The 18,125-nt window shown below is 35.7% G+C and overlaps 1 protein-coding gene across 6 annotated transcripts in view; it reads left to right on the top strand.

Annotated features, from left to right (window-relative positions):
- LOC105463739 (VPS37A subunit of ESCRT-I) overlaps window positions 1-18,125 on the top strand; it is a 53,482-nt gene that overhangs the window by 29,836 nt on the left and 5,521 nt on the right. For 5 of the 6 annotated variants that reach the window (XM_011711010.3, XM_011711009.3, XM_011711011.3 and 2 more), the window contains 7 exons: window positions 413-638; window positions 2,078-2,148; window positions 5,699-5,826; window positions 5,910-5,968; window positions 6,046-6,114; window positions 10,255-10,398; window positions 12,114-12,194. In XM_011711010.3, the coding sequence (XP_011709312.1) occupies window positions 413-638; window positions 2,078-2,148; window positions 5,699-5,826; window positions 5,910-5,968; window positions 6,046-6,114; window positions 10,255-10,398; window positions 12,114-12,194 (778 nt within the window). Of the gene's footprint in view, window positions 1-412; window positions 639-2,077; window positions 2,149-5,698; window positions 5,827-5,909; window positions 5,969-6,045; window positions 6,115-10,254; window positions 10,399-10,875; window positions 11,015-12,113; window positions 12,195-18,125 lie in introns of all 6 variants that reach the window. The other variant, XR_976488.3, reaches the window with a different exon arrangement.

Raw genomic sequence — 18,125 nt, 5'->3', positions numbered from 1 at the left:
ACTTCAATAAATGTCCTGGATTAAATATTGCTCTCCATTCCCTCTATGGAGATACTGATTGATACCACTGGAATGCTGAAAACTCAAAAATGGCCTGTCTATCCATTTCTACTCTCACAAGTTGAATTGCTTGCTTTCTAAAGCATTCATCATCTTTTTTGTAGAAACCACAATTCTACAATTCTTTTTTTTGGAAGGGGGTCATACTTTATCACTTTTTATATATATATCACTTTATATATTAAATATTATATAATATTTAATTCCATTATATAATTTAATAAATATCACCTGCCATTATAAGATTTCATCTATATAGTGCTTGACCTTTGTTATTTAGAGCAATTTAGAAATAATTTGACATGTTGTATCCATAAAATCTAATCTAATGATCTTCTCTTTTTCTCTTCAGTCTATACAGTAACCCAAGTGGGATGCCTCCTTATGCTTCTCAGGGTTTTCCATTTCTTCCTCCATATCCTCCACAAGAAGCAAACAGGAATATCACTTCTTTATCTGTTGCTGACACTGTTTCTTCTTCAACAACAAGTTATACCACAGCCAAGCCTGCCGCTCCTTCATTTGGTGTCCTTTCAAATCTGCCATTACCCATTCCCACAATGGATGCTTCAATACCGGTTGGTATCGTCAGTTATCTATATTTTGTGCCACTGAAACATTCATTCAGTCAACACACATTACATGCCTCCGTGTGCCAGACAATAAGTTAGACAAAATATGAAAAGATTAAATCACGTTTTTCAATTCAAGTAACAGAGAGGTAACCAACAAATAATAATTTTAAGTGTGGAGCTTATAATTCTAGTGTAGTAGAAGACACAGCTAGAGTTTTGGTAGAGACACAGTTAGGGGAATGGTCAGTGCTCCTAGGGACCAAGGTAGAACTAGTAGGTTACCTTTACAAAAAATGTGATTCTGGGTTTTTTCACCACTTTCTTAGTGCCTCAAACGTACTGATAAATATATTGGGTACTCAGTAAAAATGAGGCAGCTAAACAAATGCATGCATTTATTATGCTCGAGGCCAGATTTTGAAAGATCATTATTAATTTGCCAGAATAACAAGGGGATACATAAGGCATTCTTTGAGAGGCCGTAACATTGTCAAAGGCATTGAGGTATAAAGCAGATGGCATTTTTGTGAAGCTGCCTATAGTAGATCTCTCTGGCTGACATATAGAGTGTGGGCAAAGGCAGAAGAATGATCATGTGGGAGCAGCAGATGTCACATGATGGGTCTGCTAATGTATGCTGAGGACTTCAAGTGTTCCATTGGCTTAAAAACTTGTATGTTCTTAAGCTGTTCTTAACTGTTGCTATGTGGAATGTTACTGAGGAAGAGACTAATACTTTCGGCATAAAACATTTAAAGGAGTATAAAGCCTTTCAATTACAACCCTCAGTAAATATCACCCATAGCATTACTCAAGTATAAAACCATACTATATCCAACATTACTAATTTCAGAGTTTATAATCATTTAGAATACATAGACCCAAGTGGACTTGGTTTTTTCCAAAACCTTTCATTTATTGTGTTAATGAATGTTATGAACAAATTACAGTTAGTAGTATGAACAGAATTACAAGAGGGCTTTTCAAGGGTCCTCAAGGATAAAAAGTCATATATATCAAACATGGCTCAGTTACTCATCTACCCTACCGTCTCATCTGACTGAGGCATGTAACTATTCAGACTGTTGCCAAATTATTGCTTTTCTATATTTAATGCCTTTCACTTGAGAGAAATATTCATATATACCAGTGAAATCTACAGCCATATACTTAGACAAGAAAGAGAACTACAAGTTCTCTACCTAACACAGGTACTCACATGGCCCTCAACAGCAACAAAAAAAAGTAATCCTATGTATACCACACTGAAAAAAAGATAGACTGCAGGAAGAAGGGGAGACTAAGGCAGTGTGAGATGTGAAGATGAAAATATGATAATGCAAACAGTTATGCGATATAGTACATTAAAGATTACATTTATTAGTAATTGAGAGCAGTCAAAAAATGGCTGAAATTTAATATCATTTAAAACTTTTCTTTAGACAAGCCAAAATGGTTTTGGTTACAAGATGCCAGATGTCCCTGATGCATTTCCAGAACTTTCAGAACTAAGGTAAACCTGGAGAGTAAAGTTGGTGACATTGTCTGTTTTATTTGTAAGCATACACCAGATCATTATTTCATATCCATATTAAATTAAATTTTAAAATCTTCACTATTCCTAGACAGTACTGTAGTTGTCTTAGTGGGAAAGTTTTAAAAATCAATTTTAGGTCCTATAGGTTGTATTTATTGAGTAACTAGTACATACTCGGATTTTTATAGGATTTTTATAATGATGTAAATAGTTACCAAGATAACAAGATCCTTTCTCTCATGTGGCCTGCATTCTTTGAAAAGTATTTTTGAATACATTATTCCTGATAGTTTCAAAATATATCTTGGCCTGTTTTAGACCTCCCATTGTTCCTTTAGTAGATAAACTTTACATATAGAGAAATAAAGTTATAAAGTATTAGATGTTTTTACAGAGCCAAACTTTTTTTCAATTAAGGTGCCATTTTTCATGGAACTTTGCTTCTCTAAAATGCTTCATGAAGAAAATGGTTTTTGGCCAGTTTTGGGAAGCATTGCACCCTTTATACCCCCATTGAGAGTTCATGATACTCATAAGGCTCTTATTAATAAGACTACTGAATGCAGTTAAACTTTTTTTTTCTTTTTTTGCAGTTCTTTTTTTCTTTAGGATATATCTCATCAAAGGTGTATAGCCAGGTACCCATGAGAAATCCTATAGTTTAAAAAGTTTAAATTTATTTGCACCAGTGTTTTACAGTCATTTTAAGGAAATAGTGATTTATTATCTTCTGTTATAATAAATTAATGAATATTTGCAATATACTGCATGCGTGTTAAAGGTTAATATGCATTGTAATGGTTACAATAACCCATAAGGTAGTTCTAATTTATTAAAGTTATCTTTTTTGCTTTAAATTTTTTTAAATAATTGTTATGAAAACATCAAAAATACAAAAAAGGTGAAGAAACTAGTATAATGAGCCACCATGTATCCATCATGTGGCAACAGTAGCCATGAACCCTTTTGCTCACCGTGCTTCATGCCTCCTCCTGTCCAGCTTTCTTGGAGGGCTATAGGTATGAGTCACCGTTATTTAAAGCAAATCCCAGATAATACATCCTTTTTACCCATCAATTCTTCAGTAAATTTTTCTACCAGGTAAGGATTTTCTTTCCTTTTTTTAAACCATAACCTCAGTCACCATCATCATCATACCTAACACAATGGTAATTCTTTAATATTACCTTCTTTCTCCAGTGTCTCAGTAATTAATCTTTTTGTTGGTAGTTTCTTTGAATCAGGATTCAAAACAGGTTCCACCTATTGCATTTGGATAGTGGATCTCTTAAGTTTCTTTTAATAATGAACCATTTCTCCCCAACTTTTCTCTTTTATACACACATACACACACACACACACACACACTTCGACATATACATATTTGTATTTACATATGCTCATATATATGTACACAAATATGGAAATAAATACATATCCATGTATATATATGCATACATATATATTAGACATAGTGTGTGTTTATTAAATTGGTTATTTGTCCTATGAAATCTTCCATATCCTGTTTTTTCCTTATTCCCTCCTTGTGGTACCATTGAAGGGCGTTTCACTATTTCCCATAGTCTATGCTGCTGGTGGCTAGAAGTAGACAAGGTTCAATTCTTTTGCCAATACATATGTCATAATTAGTGCATGCTTCCTATTACATCCCATGAGGCAGCAGTGAGGTCTGGTTGCCCTTTTTTTAGTGACATTAAGATTATATCAGGTTAAAGCACCTGAAATCATTGACCATCATTAATTCAGCAAGGGTCGTAAATATGATTTAATAATTTTATCATTACCACCAGAATTTATTAACCAGAATTACTCTATGAAGAACCTGACTTAATCAATTACATATTTAGTTATACTAAAATAGGCTTCATACAGGACCAAGAAAAATGCTTAATTTTTCCCCTTATAGTATCAGCTTTCACAATAATGAGTTGATGTGCTATCCATCTCCAAAAGTTGCTCTGATGGGTGAGAAACTCAAGTTGCCTTCTGTATTGTTTCTGGCAAAGTTGAAGATGCAATGGGCTCATCATGAACATTTCTTCTCCCAGACCTAGAGTCAGCCATTTCTCTGAAGGGCCCTTGTTCTTTTCCAAAATAACAATACCAGTATTGTTCCTAAGATTATTGAATGCAGGTTAAATTTTTGTTTTTGTTTTTTACAGTTCTGTCATCTTTAGGATTATGACATGCCAGAATATACTGTTGTTGTTGTTTTTTTAATCTCTTCAAATAATTTTTCTCTGGGTGTTGATATAACTTAGAATATACAGGTTTACTTATTTTCAAAGCAGTCCATTTTCTCGGAATTTTAAAGACTGCTTTTTCTTTTCTTCTTTATTTTTAAATTATCCAACGTTTTTATATGGCTCCATAGTCAAAACTAAGATACGTTCAGAAAAGTTTTTGCTTCCATCCATATCCGCTCCACCTAGTTCTTTCACCCTACAGATAACTATTTTTGTTTTTGGTTTAGCCCTCCATTATTTCTCTTCTTTAAATATTTTATGAATATCTATACACACATATACATAAACACACATAAACGTATCTATAACTCTTATTGTGATAGCCACACATCTGTAAGCTAAGTAGGCAGAGAGGTTAAAACGGAGTTGTGACTGCTTATGCACCCTATCTTACTGGTCCTACAGTAATTGACATTATGCACTAGCAGAGACTATGTAACTTGTAGAGTCTTGGGAGATTTTACTGACTGCATTTTGGCCAACACATCCTTGGAATCATGCACTGACCTGGTCTAAAGCTGACTAGATAGAATAGTTTCCCATAAAAGTTTTTCACAAGCCAAAATGTTACAGTAACTACTCTGGCCTCTTTTCAGTTCTGTTTACCTCTCCTCAATACATACAATGAAATGACTAGGAAGATTTTCTTCTAATGCTAGCTTGTCTGTGAACTTTTACTCATCTGAATTTACTATAGTACTAGCATGTTCAACATTATGCTTGGAAGAAATAAATAGCTTAAATTTTATATATCAGTCAGTCTGGTTCCTATCAGGGAAATTTAAGAAATAAGTGATATTCTCAAGCAATTAAGTTAAACAGAATTAAGAACAAGAAAAAAATACTGAACTGTATTACTGCTGTCCTATTTTAAGAAACCTAAGCTGAATAAGCTCTTAGTTTCATACATTTTTCTTTACCTGAGTTAAGTTGACTTTATTTTTAATTTCAGGTCACTGGATAACTGTGAACACTTCCCCACAGTTGTGATTTTTAAAGAGAGGAGATATATCAACATATCCATTGGACCAGAATTTACTTTTACAGATTCTGTTGAGAATATATTACAGACTGCTTTATGTTCCATTGTGGTTGATGTTTTATATGATTTTAAGGTTAAAATTGGCAGCCTTAGGTGTATATGTAAAAATTATTTAGAACCCTATCAACCAAAATAAAGCTGAAAAATTGTAAATAGTTGTCAGGGAGAAAAACTTGATGTCTGATATTTATTAACATTTTTTCTTTTGTGTTTCTAGTGTGACACAACTCACAGATATGAATGAACAAGAGGAGGTATTACTAGAACAGTTTCTGACTTTGCCTCAACTAAAACAAATTATTACTGACAAAGATGACTTAGTAAAAAGTATTGAGGAACTAGCAAGTATGTTTTCCCTCTCCTCAGCTCACATTTCCTGAAAAAAATCTGATCTTTACCTAGAAGTAATCTAGAGATTTATCTTACAGGAAAAAATCTCCTTTTGGAGCCCAGCTTGGAAGCCAAAAGGCAAACTGTTTTAGATAAGGTGAGTTAGTGATCATTTTGTAGAAATGTATATAATTTAAAAATAGAATAAAACATCCTTTTCATTTTCTCTTTTAGTATGAATTGCTTACACAAATGAAGTCTACTTTCGAAAAGAAGATGCAAAGGCAGCATGAACTTAGTGAGGTAAGACTGTTTAGTTTTTTTCCTTTGCCATAGATTTTTTTAATCTTATGTGCATGAGTCATGATCTTATTTTCATTATCATCAGAAACCATTTATGAGGTATCTGACCTTTTAAGACATGATACCGTTAAACGTAGATGAACTGCTCTCGATGAGGCATCATACATTATTTGTGCTCATGTAAGAGCGTCTTTGTTTCCAAAAGAAAATTATGACAGGCCCAGACAAATAACTTTTCTGAGTAAGTTATGAAACCATTGCAACCCCTGTAGTGAAACCTAGCAACAACAACAACAACAAAAACTTTTGACTCACTTGTAAACTTATCTACAAATACCTTAAATGAAAAGTTTGCAAATTAAAAAGAATAATATAGGAAAAATATATAGTATTATCTGCTACAAATAAGTTTTGTTAGAAATCCAGTTATGTGAAAATCGAAAGAATTTTATAAAATTCAACCTATATTTCTGAAAAAAAGGAATCTTTAAAAATGAAAAGGAAACAGAGGACATAATCTTTGTATTATACCAGTAACCTCATAGTTAATACTCTGTTTCCTATAACATCAGGAACTTTGGATAAAGTCAGTGAAATAAAACATAAAATAGATATAAACCAACAACAGCAAAAAAGATGGTAAAGGAGAATATAAATTTATAATGATTTCAGATAATATGGTCATTTGTCAGAATAAGGAAATAATAGCTAACATTGAGCAATTAATATGTCTTGTGCTGCATGAAGCTATTTACATATATGGCCTGTTATTACACCAAGTCCTGTGAAATAGGTATTGTTACTTTTTCCCATTTTACAGATAGGGAAACAGGCACAGTGAGATTAAATAACTTCCTTGAGGTCATACAAGTAGAAACATTAGTTAGGAGTCTAACCTAAGCAGTCCTCCTTCACAGAAAATCTGTGAGACTCAACTGAAGTACTGTTAGATATATACTGGACCTTGTAAATGTTGAAGAAGCTTTCATAGTACTCAACATCATTCTTTATATAAACTCATAGTAAACTAAAACTAGAAATTTCTTATTTGAAAAAGAATACTAGAAACCAGCAGTAAACATCACACTTAATGACTAAACATGTCTAGGATCCTATTAATGTGAGGAATAAGAGAGTAATGCCTCATGATCACTGCTGTTTAACATTGCTTGGGAGGTTCTGAGTACTGCAACAAGACCACAAAAAGTGGTATAGTATAAAATAAGAAATGAAACAGTTGTTTACCAAAAATAAACAATCAAAAATTCTAGAGAACTGAGAAACTTTTTCCTGTTTGCTGCAGCAATTACTGCAAAATGAAGTACAGAAAACAACTCATTAAACAAAACTGTAAAGTACTTAGAAGTGAACCCAATGAAGTAAGTTAGGAACCTTTATTGAATTGGCATTCAATAAAAGAAGAGTTGAGTTTTCTGTTTTCTAAGACTGTTTAGAGCAGCATAGAATATATTCATTGAATGAAAGATCCAGTATTAAAAAGATTTCATTCTCCCCAAAATAACTTAGAAACTTAATACAGTTCTAATCAAAATGCCAAGAGGTTTTTTGTTTTTTTGTTTTGTTTTGTTTTGTTTTAAATCTTAACAGATTTATTCAAAAGTTCATCTGAAACTTTATTTTTTCAGCTGGGTAAAAGTAAAAGTAGTCAGGAAGAGCTTGAACAAAAAGAAAAAATGAACAAAACTCCCTTTCCCAGTGTCAGAATACACTGTAAATCCTCATTATTTAAAACAGTATAGTAATTTTATAGGAAGAGAAAATTATTTCTATGGAATAGAATAATTTATTCTATAAATCAGTTGGAAAAAATTGAGGATTCAGTAAATTATAAAACTGGCTATTTAGTATCCATTTAGAAAAAGGCTAGATCATCGTATCATACAATACACAGAAAGGTATTACAGATAAACAACTTCAGTGGAAACCATAAAAAGTCAACTAGCTTCTAGGATTTTTTCTTTAAGATTATGGTGGGAAAAGTCTTTCTAAGCATAATAAAACAGATATGAGTATAAAGGAAAAACTCGACATATTTAGCTATACAGATTGAAAATTTGGATATATTAAAAAATCATGAAATCAAAAGTGAAGTTAAAAAAGGTACAGATATCTTTAGCATATACAACAAATACTAATGCCAGTGGTCTATTAGAAAAGGAAAAAAACAGGAAACTGACAAAAGGAGAAAGATAAATGTCCAATAAAGATTCTGCTTTAACAGTTACTCTGATCCTTAAACATTCATATAAGAATTGCTGGAAGCAATTCTTGAAACACTTAAAAAAGACAAACACACACCAAACACTGATTCCTAGGTTTCTTTCTAGATGTTCTCAGTCAATTTTTGGGGGGATGATGAATCTTCTACACTCTAACATATGGAATCCACTTTCAGTAGACCGTTGTTCCGTGATGGAGGAATCTGTTCTGTTTCATTCCTAAAATAAAATAATAGCCATCCTAATGCATGTGGGGTAGTATCTCTTTGTGACACATCATACACAAAAATGAACTGTAATGCACCATTTTCTTATTGCCCTCGCCAAAACTGGTTATCTATCTTTACAAGTATGGCTCATGTGGATGTTTTATTTGGCTTTTAAAAAAATTATGGTAAAGCTGAACATATTTTCAAAAGTTTCCAGTTACTTATTCATTAAATATTTATTGAGTACCTATTATGTACCTGGTTCGGTGGTTGGCACATAATAGCCAAATAAAACATCCACGTGAGCCATACTTGTAAAGATAGATAACCAGTTTTGGCGAGGGCAATAAGAAAATGGTGCATTACAGTTCATTTTTGTGTATGATGTGTCACAAAGAGATACTACCCCACATGCATTAGGATGGCCATTATTTTATTTTATTTTTTTCTTATTCTGTCATCCAGGCTGCAGTGCAGTGCCGCAGTTACAGCTCACTGCAGCCTTGACCTCTCAGGCTCAAGTGATCCTCCTGACTCAGCCTCCCAAGTAGCCAAGGCTACAGGTGTGTGCCACCACACCTGGCTAATTTTTGTATTTTTTGTAGAGATGGGATCTTGCTATGTTGCCCAGCCTGGTCATGAACTGCCAGGCTCAAGCCATATGCCTGCCTCAGCCTCCCACAGTGCTGGCATTACAGGCATGAGCCACCACACTGAGCAGGATGGCCATTAGTTTTAGTACCTACATTTAGGTCTGTGATCCATTTGGATCAATTTTTGTATTTAAGTAAGGTAAGGGGCCAACTTTGTTCCTTTGCCTGTCGATATATCCAGTTTTTTCAAGCACCATTTGTTGAAAAGACTCCTTTCTCCATTAACTGGACTGGGCCCCCTTGTTGAAAATCATTTGGCCATTTATGTGAGGGTTTATTTCTGCATTCTCTATTCTGTTCCATTGTTCTTTATATTTTTATGCCAGTACCACAGTTTTGATTACTGTAACTTTGTAGTAACTTGAAATCAGGAAATATTAGTCATCTTTGTTTAAGATTGTTTTGGCTATTTGGGATCTCTTGAGATTCCGTATGAATTCTAGGATGGGTTTTTCTATTTTTGCAAAAAATACCATTGAGATTTTGATAGGGATTGCATCGAGTCTGTAGGTTGCTTTGATTAGTAATGTCTTCTCAAGAATATTAAATCTTTCAACCCATAAACATGGGATGTCTTCCAGTAATTTATGTCTTCAGTTTCTTATAGCAGTATCTTACAGTTTTCTGTGTACCAGTCTTTCATTGCTTTAGTGAAATTTAATCCCATCATTTTTGCCTTATTCCATTGAAATGAGTCATCAAGTTCAGCCCACACTCAAGGGTGGGATTATGCAAGGGCAGGAATGCCAGGAGGTGAGGTCATTAGTGGAGAGTCTCCTTAGCAGATATCTACCACAGTGATTTAATTTGTAAATCCTTAGGAGAGAACAATGATTTTCTCCGTTTCTCTCATTTAATAGTTTGCAGCCAGTAGCTAAGGACCTGGGTGGGTCATTATAAGATAGCAGATTTTCTCAAAAAGAGGCTATATAGGGCACATAATAAATTGCCTCTCCATACCACTACTTTCCTTCCATTCCCTGTGAGGAGTTCTTGTGAGTATCATAAATTAAAGTAGTGCCTGATTTTCTTTTTCAGAGCTGTAGTGCAAGTGCCCTACAGGCAAGATTGAAAGTAGCTGCACATGAAGCTGAGGAAGAATCTGATAATATTGCAGAAGACTTCTTGGAGGGAAAGATGGAAATAGATGATTTTCTCAGTAGCTTCATGGAAAAGAGAACAGTATGTAATACTCGTCAATTGAGGACAAGTATTGGATAAAGTTTGGTATTTTTATAGGGAGGAGAAGCACTGGGTCTTAGCTATTTCTCTATTATGCTGTCATCTCCCTTTTTTTGTACAATATATTATTTACCCCAAAGGAAGGTTTCTATTTCTTGGGTGTGGACTTGGGCAAAAACCAGGTACCTGGAACTTAAAACTTTGAAGGTCTGTCATAGAACTCTGGACAGCCACACACCTTAGCTATTCCCAGGGAACCCCATGGGGGGCAAGTGCCATTGCTCTAAGATGTCCTTTTGATGTGACTTGAGAAGTAAATGAGAGTGAGGGCCTGTATGTGTGGCTGTTCCCTGTCTGGTATGTCAGAGGAACAGTCCTGGTCAGAAAGGGGCTCGTCTGAGCAGAAATTGCTAATAAACTTTGTGCTGATCTGGAAAAAAAAAATTTTTTTGACAGCATAATATCAAATTACTTTAGCAGACTCATGAGTGAAAAACATTAGCACGTTACTGAAGTGGAGTTTTGAGTGCTGTGAGACGAACCTGAAAAGCCTCGTAAGAATAATAGCATCATCCTCCTATCACTTTAGACTTGATTTATCTGAGTATACAAGCAGGTAAATAAAATAGTTGTTTCAGAAATGGTAATATCTATATCATTGTGTAATACAGCTGGTAAATCTAGTCCGAATAGTTGAAACATACTCCTTAATGACTTGTTTTACCACTTGTTGAAAGAGAGAATGATCTATAGGGATTATAAAATAATTTTTAAAAATTGAGACACAGTTCCTGTTCTGTTCTGATATTTGTTATATTTAAAGAAAAATCCAAAACAGTCTGCTTAATAGTTTGTTGCCTTTTAATACAGTCCAAAATATTTACGTAAGTTGTCTGAAATAATCACATTTTAAAAATATTTCATTAGTAAACTTTATGAAACATCTGTGAGACACACACACACAAACACACACTCCTGTTAAGGCAGATGGGGTGGATTTTATCATTCCCATTTTTCATGAGGCGAAATTGAAGTTCAGAGATGTTAGTGACTGACATGGTTATAGTGTTAGTAAGGCATTGATTTCTGGTCCGTTACTCTTTAATGATATATAACTGTGCCTTGAAGCTTGTATCTGTTAATCTTCCTGGTTAACAGCAGAATTTACATCCATATTTTTAAAACACAGATATTTAAAGTTACATAGTCAGATAATTGATATCAAGGATCAGTGTTTGTTTTACATTCTAGAAGCTTGCAGGCAAAGGCTGTCTCCCAAGCAAGAGGTTTTTTTGATTCTTAAAGTCTTAGCTGTCTTCAACATTAGCTATCTTCAACATTCAATTATTAGATTACTAGCTAATTCAGAATGAATTGGTGTCATGTGGTCCTCTGCTCAGTCGACTGGGCTGAGGGAGTGGATTATGAGAAGGGAGCATGAGAGGTTCCCTAAAACAGAGACTGGCGTGCAGGAAACAAAATGACAGGCACTTCTGTCCCATTCAAACTATTATCTGCGCCTTGTAACATTAGTGCTAATGAAATGAATTTGCTCATAATCTAATAATTTTAGCTATTGAATTATTAGCTATCTTCAACATTCAAAACATAAAATAGTGCCAACAAGTTAAAAGGTTCCTGTCATACTGTAGGAAGTAAAGTAATAGGCATATCTTTGTAAAAGTGACTGGTATTTTTAAAAATTTATTTTCTAGATTTGCCACTGTAGAAGAGCCAAGGAAGAGAAACTTCAGCAGGCAATAGCAATGCACAGCCAATTTCATGCTCCACTATAGGTAAATTGTATTTCAGGTTTGAGTTTCAAGGTTATTGCATCAGTATTCTTTAAATAAACATGTTGTTAATGGTGCCTGTTCATCAGCCTTAAGCATAATTCTCTCATTATAGCTATTGTGCTATGTAACATAGAATGCTTTGTATTATATAATAAGCATAATATAAACATACAACTAGTAGAAATCTTTTGGATATTTTCTATGATCTTGGCATGAGTGAAATTTTTTTAACATTACCTCCTAATATAGAATTGTAAGTTATAGTCAGTTCCTTTCTCTCACCTGGTGTGTAGAGTATACCTTATCACGTGGCTAACATTTCTCAGAAGGCTCCTTTGTCATTTCTTCCTCTAAAGTGAACTTCCAGCCAGTCTCTATTTCCATCCCACACCATGATTACTCTAATAATTTGCCCGTCCCCATGACTTGAGGGTTCTCTTCCTATGCAGCACTGACAGAATGATCTTCCTAAAATACCACTTTTATGATAAAATTGGCTCTACTCCAGAACCTATAATGAATCCCTAGTAATGACAGTATCCATGGCAAATTCCTCTGGTTTTAAGATTTCCATAATCTTGCATATATTTCAGATCATCCATTTTAACTCTGCATTTTCCCCTTACATTGCATTGTCTTACAGGGCACATTCTTCTTCTACCACAGTATCTTTGGTTGTGCTCTTACCTGATGTCAAGATGCCTTTCCTTTTCCTCTGCATCTGTTTTGTTTTAGGAATCATTTGTTTGCAAGAATAGTTCCCACCCCAACAAACTTAAGTAAAAGCTTATGTTACTGGATAGGACAGGGATTTATTATAGGGTTAAAATGAAGGAAAGTACAGTCACCTGAGAGTGAAAACAGCCACTTAGTGACCGAAACAGCTCTTCTCACACCTTTTTTGAGACTGCTTGTTGGCTTATATCTTATTTCTGCATCTCTGTTCTTTTTTAAAATTTTTTCTGGCTGGGCGCGGTGGCTCACGCCTGTAATCCCAGCACTTTGGGAGGCCAAGGCGGGCAGATCACAAGGTCAGGGGATAGGCACCATCCTGGCTAACACGGTGAAACCCCGTCTCTACTAAAAATACAAAACAATATTAGCCAGGCATGGTGGCGGGCACCTGTCGTCCCAGCTACTTGGGAGGCTGAGGCAAGAGAATGGCATAAACCCGGGAGCCAGAGCTTGCAGTGAGCCGAGATCGCACCACTGCACTCCAGCCTGGGCGAGAGAGCAAGACTCCATCTCAAAAAAAAGATTTTTTTTCTTACTTGTCCTTCACCCATTCCTAATTATATCATCTGACAGTTCAAGCAGCAAATGGAGATAAACAAGAGTCCCTGGAGTTCCAGAACATTCTCTGGGAAAGTAACTGAACCAGTATGGGCAAGCTATCCATCCTAGTGTAGTCAATTTGGCCTGGCAACTGGTATCCTATGGTCCTCTGCCCAGTCGACTGGGCTGAGGGAGTGGATTATGAGAAGGGGGCATGAGAGGTTCCCTAAAACAAGGACTGGGGTATAGGAAAAGAAATGACAGGCATTTCTTATGTCCAGTTAAACTACTGCTCCTTGTAACATTAGTGCTCACAATGAATTGTTTTATATGTTACTTTCCAAATCATAATATAAATTCCTTAAGGGTAGGGGCTGATTTTTGATACCAACTTTGCGTATCTGCCAGCTTAGGAAGAAGTAGACACAGAGTAGTTGCTCATTTATATGAACATACTAGAATCCATTCCTTACCTCTATTCCCTCATAGTCAAGTTATTTTATAGGCAAATCTTTTTTATTATTATTATGCTTTAAGTTCTGGGATACATGTGCAGAACGTACAGGTTTGTTACATAGCCATGGTGATTTGCTGCACCCATCAGCCTGTCATCTACATTAGGTATTTCTTCTAATGCTATTCCTCTCCTTGTCCCCGACTCCCCGACAGACCCCAGTATGTGATGTTCCCCTCCCTGTGCCCATATGTTCTCATTACAACTGCCACTTATGAGTGAGAACATGGGTTATTTGGTTTTCTGTTACTGTGTTAGTTTCCCGAGAATTGTGGTTTCCAGCCTCGTCTGTGTCCCTGCAAAGGACATGAACTCATTCTTTTTTATGGCTGCATAGTATTCCATGGTGTATATGTGCCACATTTTCTTTATCCAGTCTATCATTGACAGCCATGTGGGTTGGTTCCAAGTCTTTGCTATTGTGAATAGTGCTGCAATAAAGATACTTGTGCATGTGCCTTTATAATAGAATGATTTATAATAATTTGAGTATATACCCAGTAATGGAATCTGGGTCAAATGGCATTTCTAGTTCTAGATTCTTGAGGAATCGCCACAGTGTCTTCCACAATGGTTGAACTAATTTACACTCCCACCAACAGTGTAAAGGTGTTCCTATTTCTCCACATCCTCTCTAGCATCTGTTGTTTCCTGACTTTAATAATTGCCATTCTAACTGGCGTGAGATGGTATCTCATTGTGGTTTTGATTGCATGTCTCTAGTGACCAGTGATGATGAGCTTTTTTTCATGTTGGTTGGCCACATAAATGTCTTCTTTTGAAAGTGTTCATATCCTTTGCCCACTTTTTGATGGGGTTGTGTTTTTCTTGTAAATTTAAGTTCCATGTAGATTCTGGATATTAGCCCTTTGTCAGATGGATAGATTCCAAAAATTTTCCCATTCTGTAGGTGGCCTGTTTACTCTGATGATAGTTTATTTGCTGTGCAGAACGTCTAGTTTAATTAGATCCCATTTGTCTATTTTGGCTTTTGTTGCCATTGCTTTTGGTGTTTTAGACATGAAGTCTTTGCCCATGCCTATGTCCTGAATGGTGTTGCCTAGGTTTTTTTCTAGGGTTTTTAAGGTTTTAGGTCTTAACGTTTAAATCTTTAATCCATCTTGAGTTAATTTTTGTATAAGGTTAGGTAGGGGTCCATTTTTAGTTTTCTGCATATGGCTAGACAGTTTTCCCAACACCATTTATTAAGTAGGGAATCGTTTCCCCATTGCTTTCGTCAGATTTGTCAAAGATCAGATGGTTGTAGATGTGTGGTGTTATTTCTGAGACCTCTGTTCTGTTCCATTGGTCTGTATGTCTGTTTTGGTACCAGTACCATACTGTTTTAGTTACTGTAGCCTTGTAGTATAGTTTGAAGTCAGGTAGTGTGATGCCTGCCACCAGCTTTGTTCTTTTTGCTTAGGATTGTCTTGGCTATATGGGCTGTTTTTGGTTCCATATGAAATTTAAAGTATTTTTTCTAATTCTGTGAAGAAAGTCAATGGTAGCTGGATGGAAACAGCGTAGAATCTATAAATTACTTTGGTCAGTATGGCCATTATCACAATATTGTTTTTTCCTATCCATGAGCATGGAATGTTTTTCCATTTGTTTGTGTCCTCTCTTATTTCCTTGAGCAGTTGGTTTGTAGTTCTCCTTGAAGAGGTCCTTCACATCCCTTGTTAGTTGGATTCCTAGATATTTTATTCTCTTTGCAGCAATTATGAATGGGAGTTGACTCATGATTTGGTTCTCTGTTTGTCTGTTATTGGTGTATAGGAATGCTTGTGATTTTTGCACATTGATTTTGTATCCTGAGGCTGCTGAAGTTGCTTATCAGCTTAAGGAGATTCGGGGCTGAGTCAGTGGGGTTTCCTAAATATACAATCAGGTCATCTCCAAACAGAGAAAATTTGACTTCCTCTCTTCCTATTTGAATACTTTTATTTATTTTTCTTGCCTGATTGCACTGGCCAGAACTTCCAATACTACGTTGAATAGGAGTTGTCTTGTGCCAGTTTTCAAAGGGAATGCTTCCAGCTTTTGCCCATTCAGTATGATACTGGCTGTGGGTTTGTCATAAATAGCTCTTATTATTTTGAGATACCTTCCATCAGTACCTAGTTTATTCAGTGTTTTTAGCATGAAGGGGTGTTGAGTTTTATCAAAGGCCTTTTCTGCATCTATTGAGATAATCGTGGTTTTTGTCATTGGTTCTGTTTATGTGATGATTACATGTATTGATTTGCATATGTTGAACCAGCCTTGCATCCCAGGAATGAAGCCACCTTAATTGTCATGGATAAGCTTTTTAATGTGCTGCTGGATTTGGTTTGCCAGTATGTTAATGAGGATTTTTGCATCGGTGTTCATCAGGGATATTGGCCTGAAATTTTCATTTTTTGTTGTGTCTCTGCCAGGTTTTGGTATCAGGATGATGCTGGCCTTATAAAATGAGTTAGGGAGGAGTCCCTCTTTTTCTGTTGTTTGGAATAGTTTCAGAAGTAATGGTACCAGCTCCTCTTTGTATCTCTGGTAGAATGTGGCTATGAATCGGTCTAGTACTGGGCTTTTTTTTTTGTTGGTTGGCTATTACTGCCTCAATTTCAGAACTTATTACTGGTCTATTCAGGGATTTGACTTCTTCCTGGTTGGGAGGATGTATGTGTTCAAGAATTTATCCATTTCTTCTAGATTTTCTAGTTTATTTGCATAGAGGTGTTTATAGTATTCTCTGATGGTAGTTTGTATTTCTGTGGGATCAGTGGTGATTTTTTTTTTTTTTTTGAGATAGACTCTCACTCTGTTGCCCAGGCTGGACTTCAGTGGCTCACTGTAGCCTCTGCCTCCCGGTTTTAAGCAGTTCTCTGCCTCAGCCTCCCAAGTAGCTGGGATTACAGGCATGCACCACCGCACCCAGCTAATTTTTGTATTTTTCGTAGAGATGGGGTTTCACCATGTTGGCCAGGCTAGTCTTGAACTCCTGACCTCAGGTAATTTACCCACCTCGGCCTCCCAAAGTACTGGGATTACAGGTGTGACCTACCACGCCTGTACAATCTCCCCTTTATCATTTTTTATTGTGTCTATTTGATTCTTCTCTCTTTTCTTCTTTATTAGTCTGGCTAGCAGTCTATCTATTTTGCTAATCTTTTCAAAACAGCTCCTGGATTCATTGATTTTTTTGAAGGGTTTTTCATGTCTCTATCTCCTTAAGTTCTGCTCTGATCTTGGTTATTTCTTGTCTTCTGCTAGCTTTTGAATTTGTTTGCTCCTCCTTCTCTAGTTCTTTTAACTGTGATGTTAAGAGTGTTGATTTTAGATCTTTCCTGCTTCTCCTGAGGGCATTTAGTGCTATAAATTTACCTCTAAACACAGCTTTAGCTCTGTTCCAGAGATTCTGGTACAATGTGTCTTTGTTCTTGTTGGTTTTAAAGAACTTACTTATTTCTGTCCTAATTTCGTTATTTACCAAGTAGTCATTGAGGAGCAGGTTATTCAGTTTCCATGTAGTTGTGTGGTTTTGAGTGAGTTTCTTAATCCTGAATTGTAATTTGATTGCACTGTGGTCTGGGAGACTATTCCGATTTCCATTCTTTTGCATTTGCTGAGGGGTGTTTTACTTCCAATTATGTGGTCAATTTTAGAATAAGTGCTATGTCATGCTGAGAAGAATGTATATTGATTTTTGGTGGATAGTTCTGTAGATGTCTGTTAGGTCCGTTTGGTCCAGAGCTGAAGCTGAGTTCAAGTCCTGAATATCCTTGTTAATTTTCTGTCTCATTGATCTAATATTGACAGTGGGGTGTTAAAGTCTACCACTATTGTGTGGGAGTCTAAGTCTCTTTGAGGTCTCTAGGAACTTGCTTTATGAATCTGGGTGCTCCTGTATTGGGTACATATAAGGATAGTTAGCTCTTCTTGTTGCATTGATCCCTTTTCCATTATGTAATGCCCTTCTTTGTCTTTTTTGATTTTTCTTGGTTTAACATCTGTTTTATCAGAGACTAGGATTGCAACCCTGCTTTTTTTCACTTTCCATTTGCTTGTTAAATCTTCCTCCATCCCTTTACTTTGAGCCTATGTGTGTCTTTGCACATGAAATGGGTCTCCTGAATACAGCATACTGATGGGTCTTGACT

The sequence above is a fragment of the Macaca nemestrina genome, chromosome 8, assembly GCF_043159975.1.
Source record: "Macaca nemestrina isolate mMacNem1 chromosome 8, mMacNem.hap1, whole genome shotgun sequence".
NCBI lineage: Eukaryota > Metazoa > Chordata > Mammalia > Primates > Cercopithecidae > Macaca > Macaca nemestrina.
Note: the sequence above shows the minus strand (reverse complement) of the source record. Positions and strands in the feature narration are given on the sequence as shown.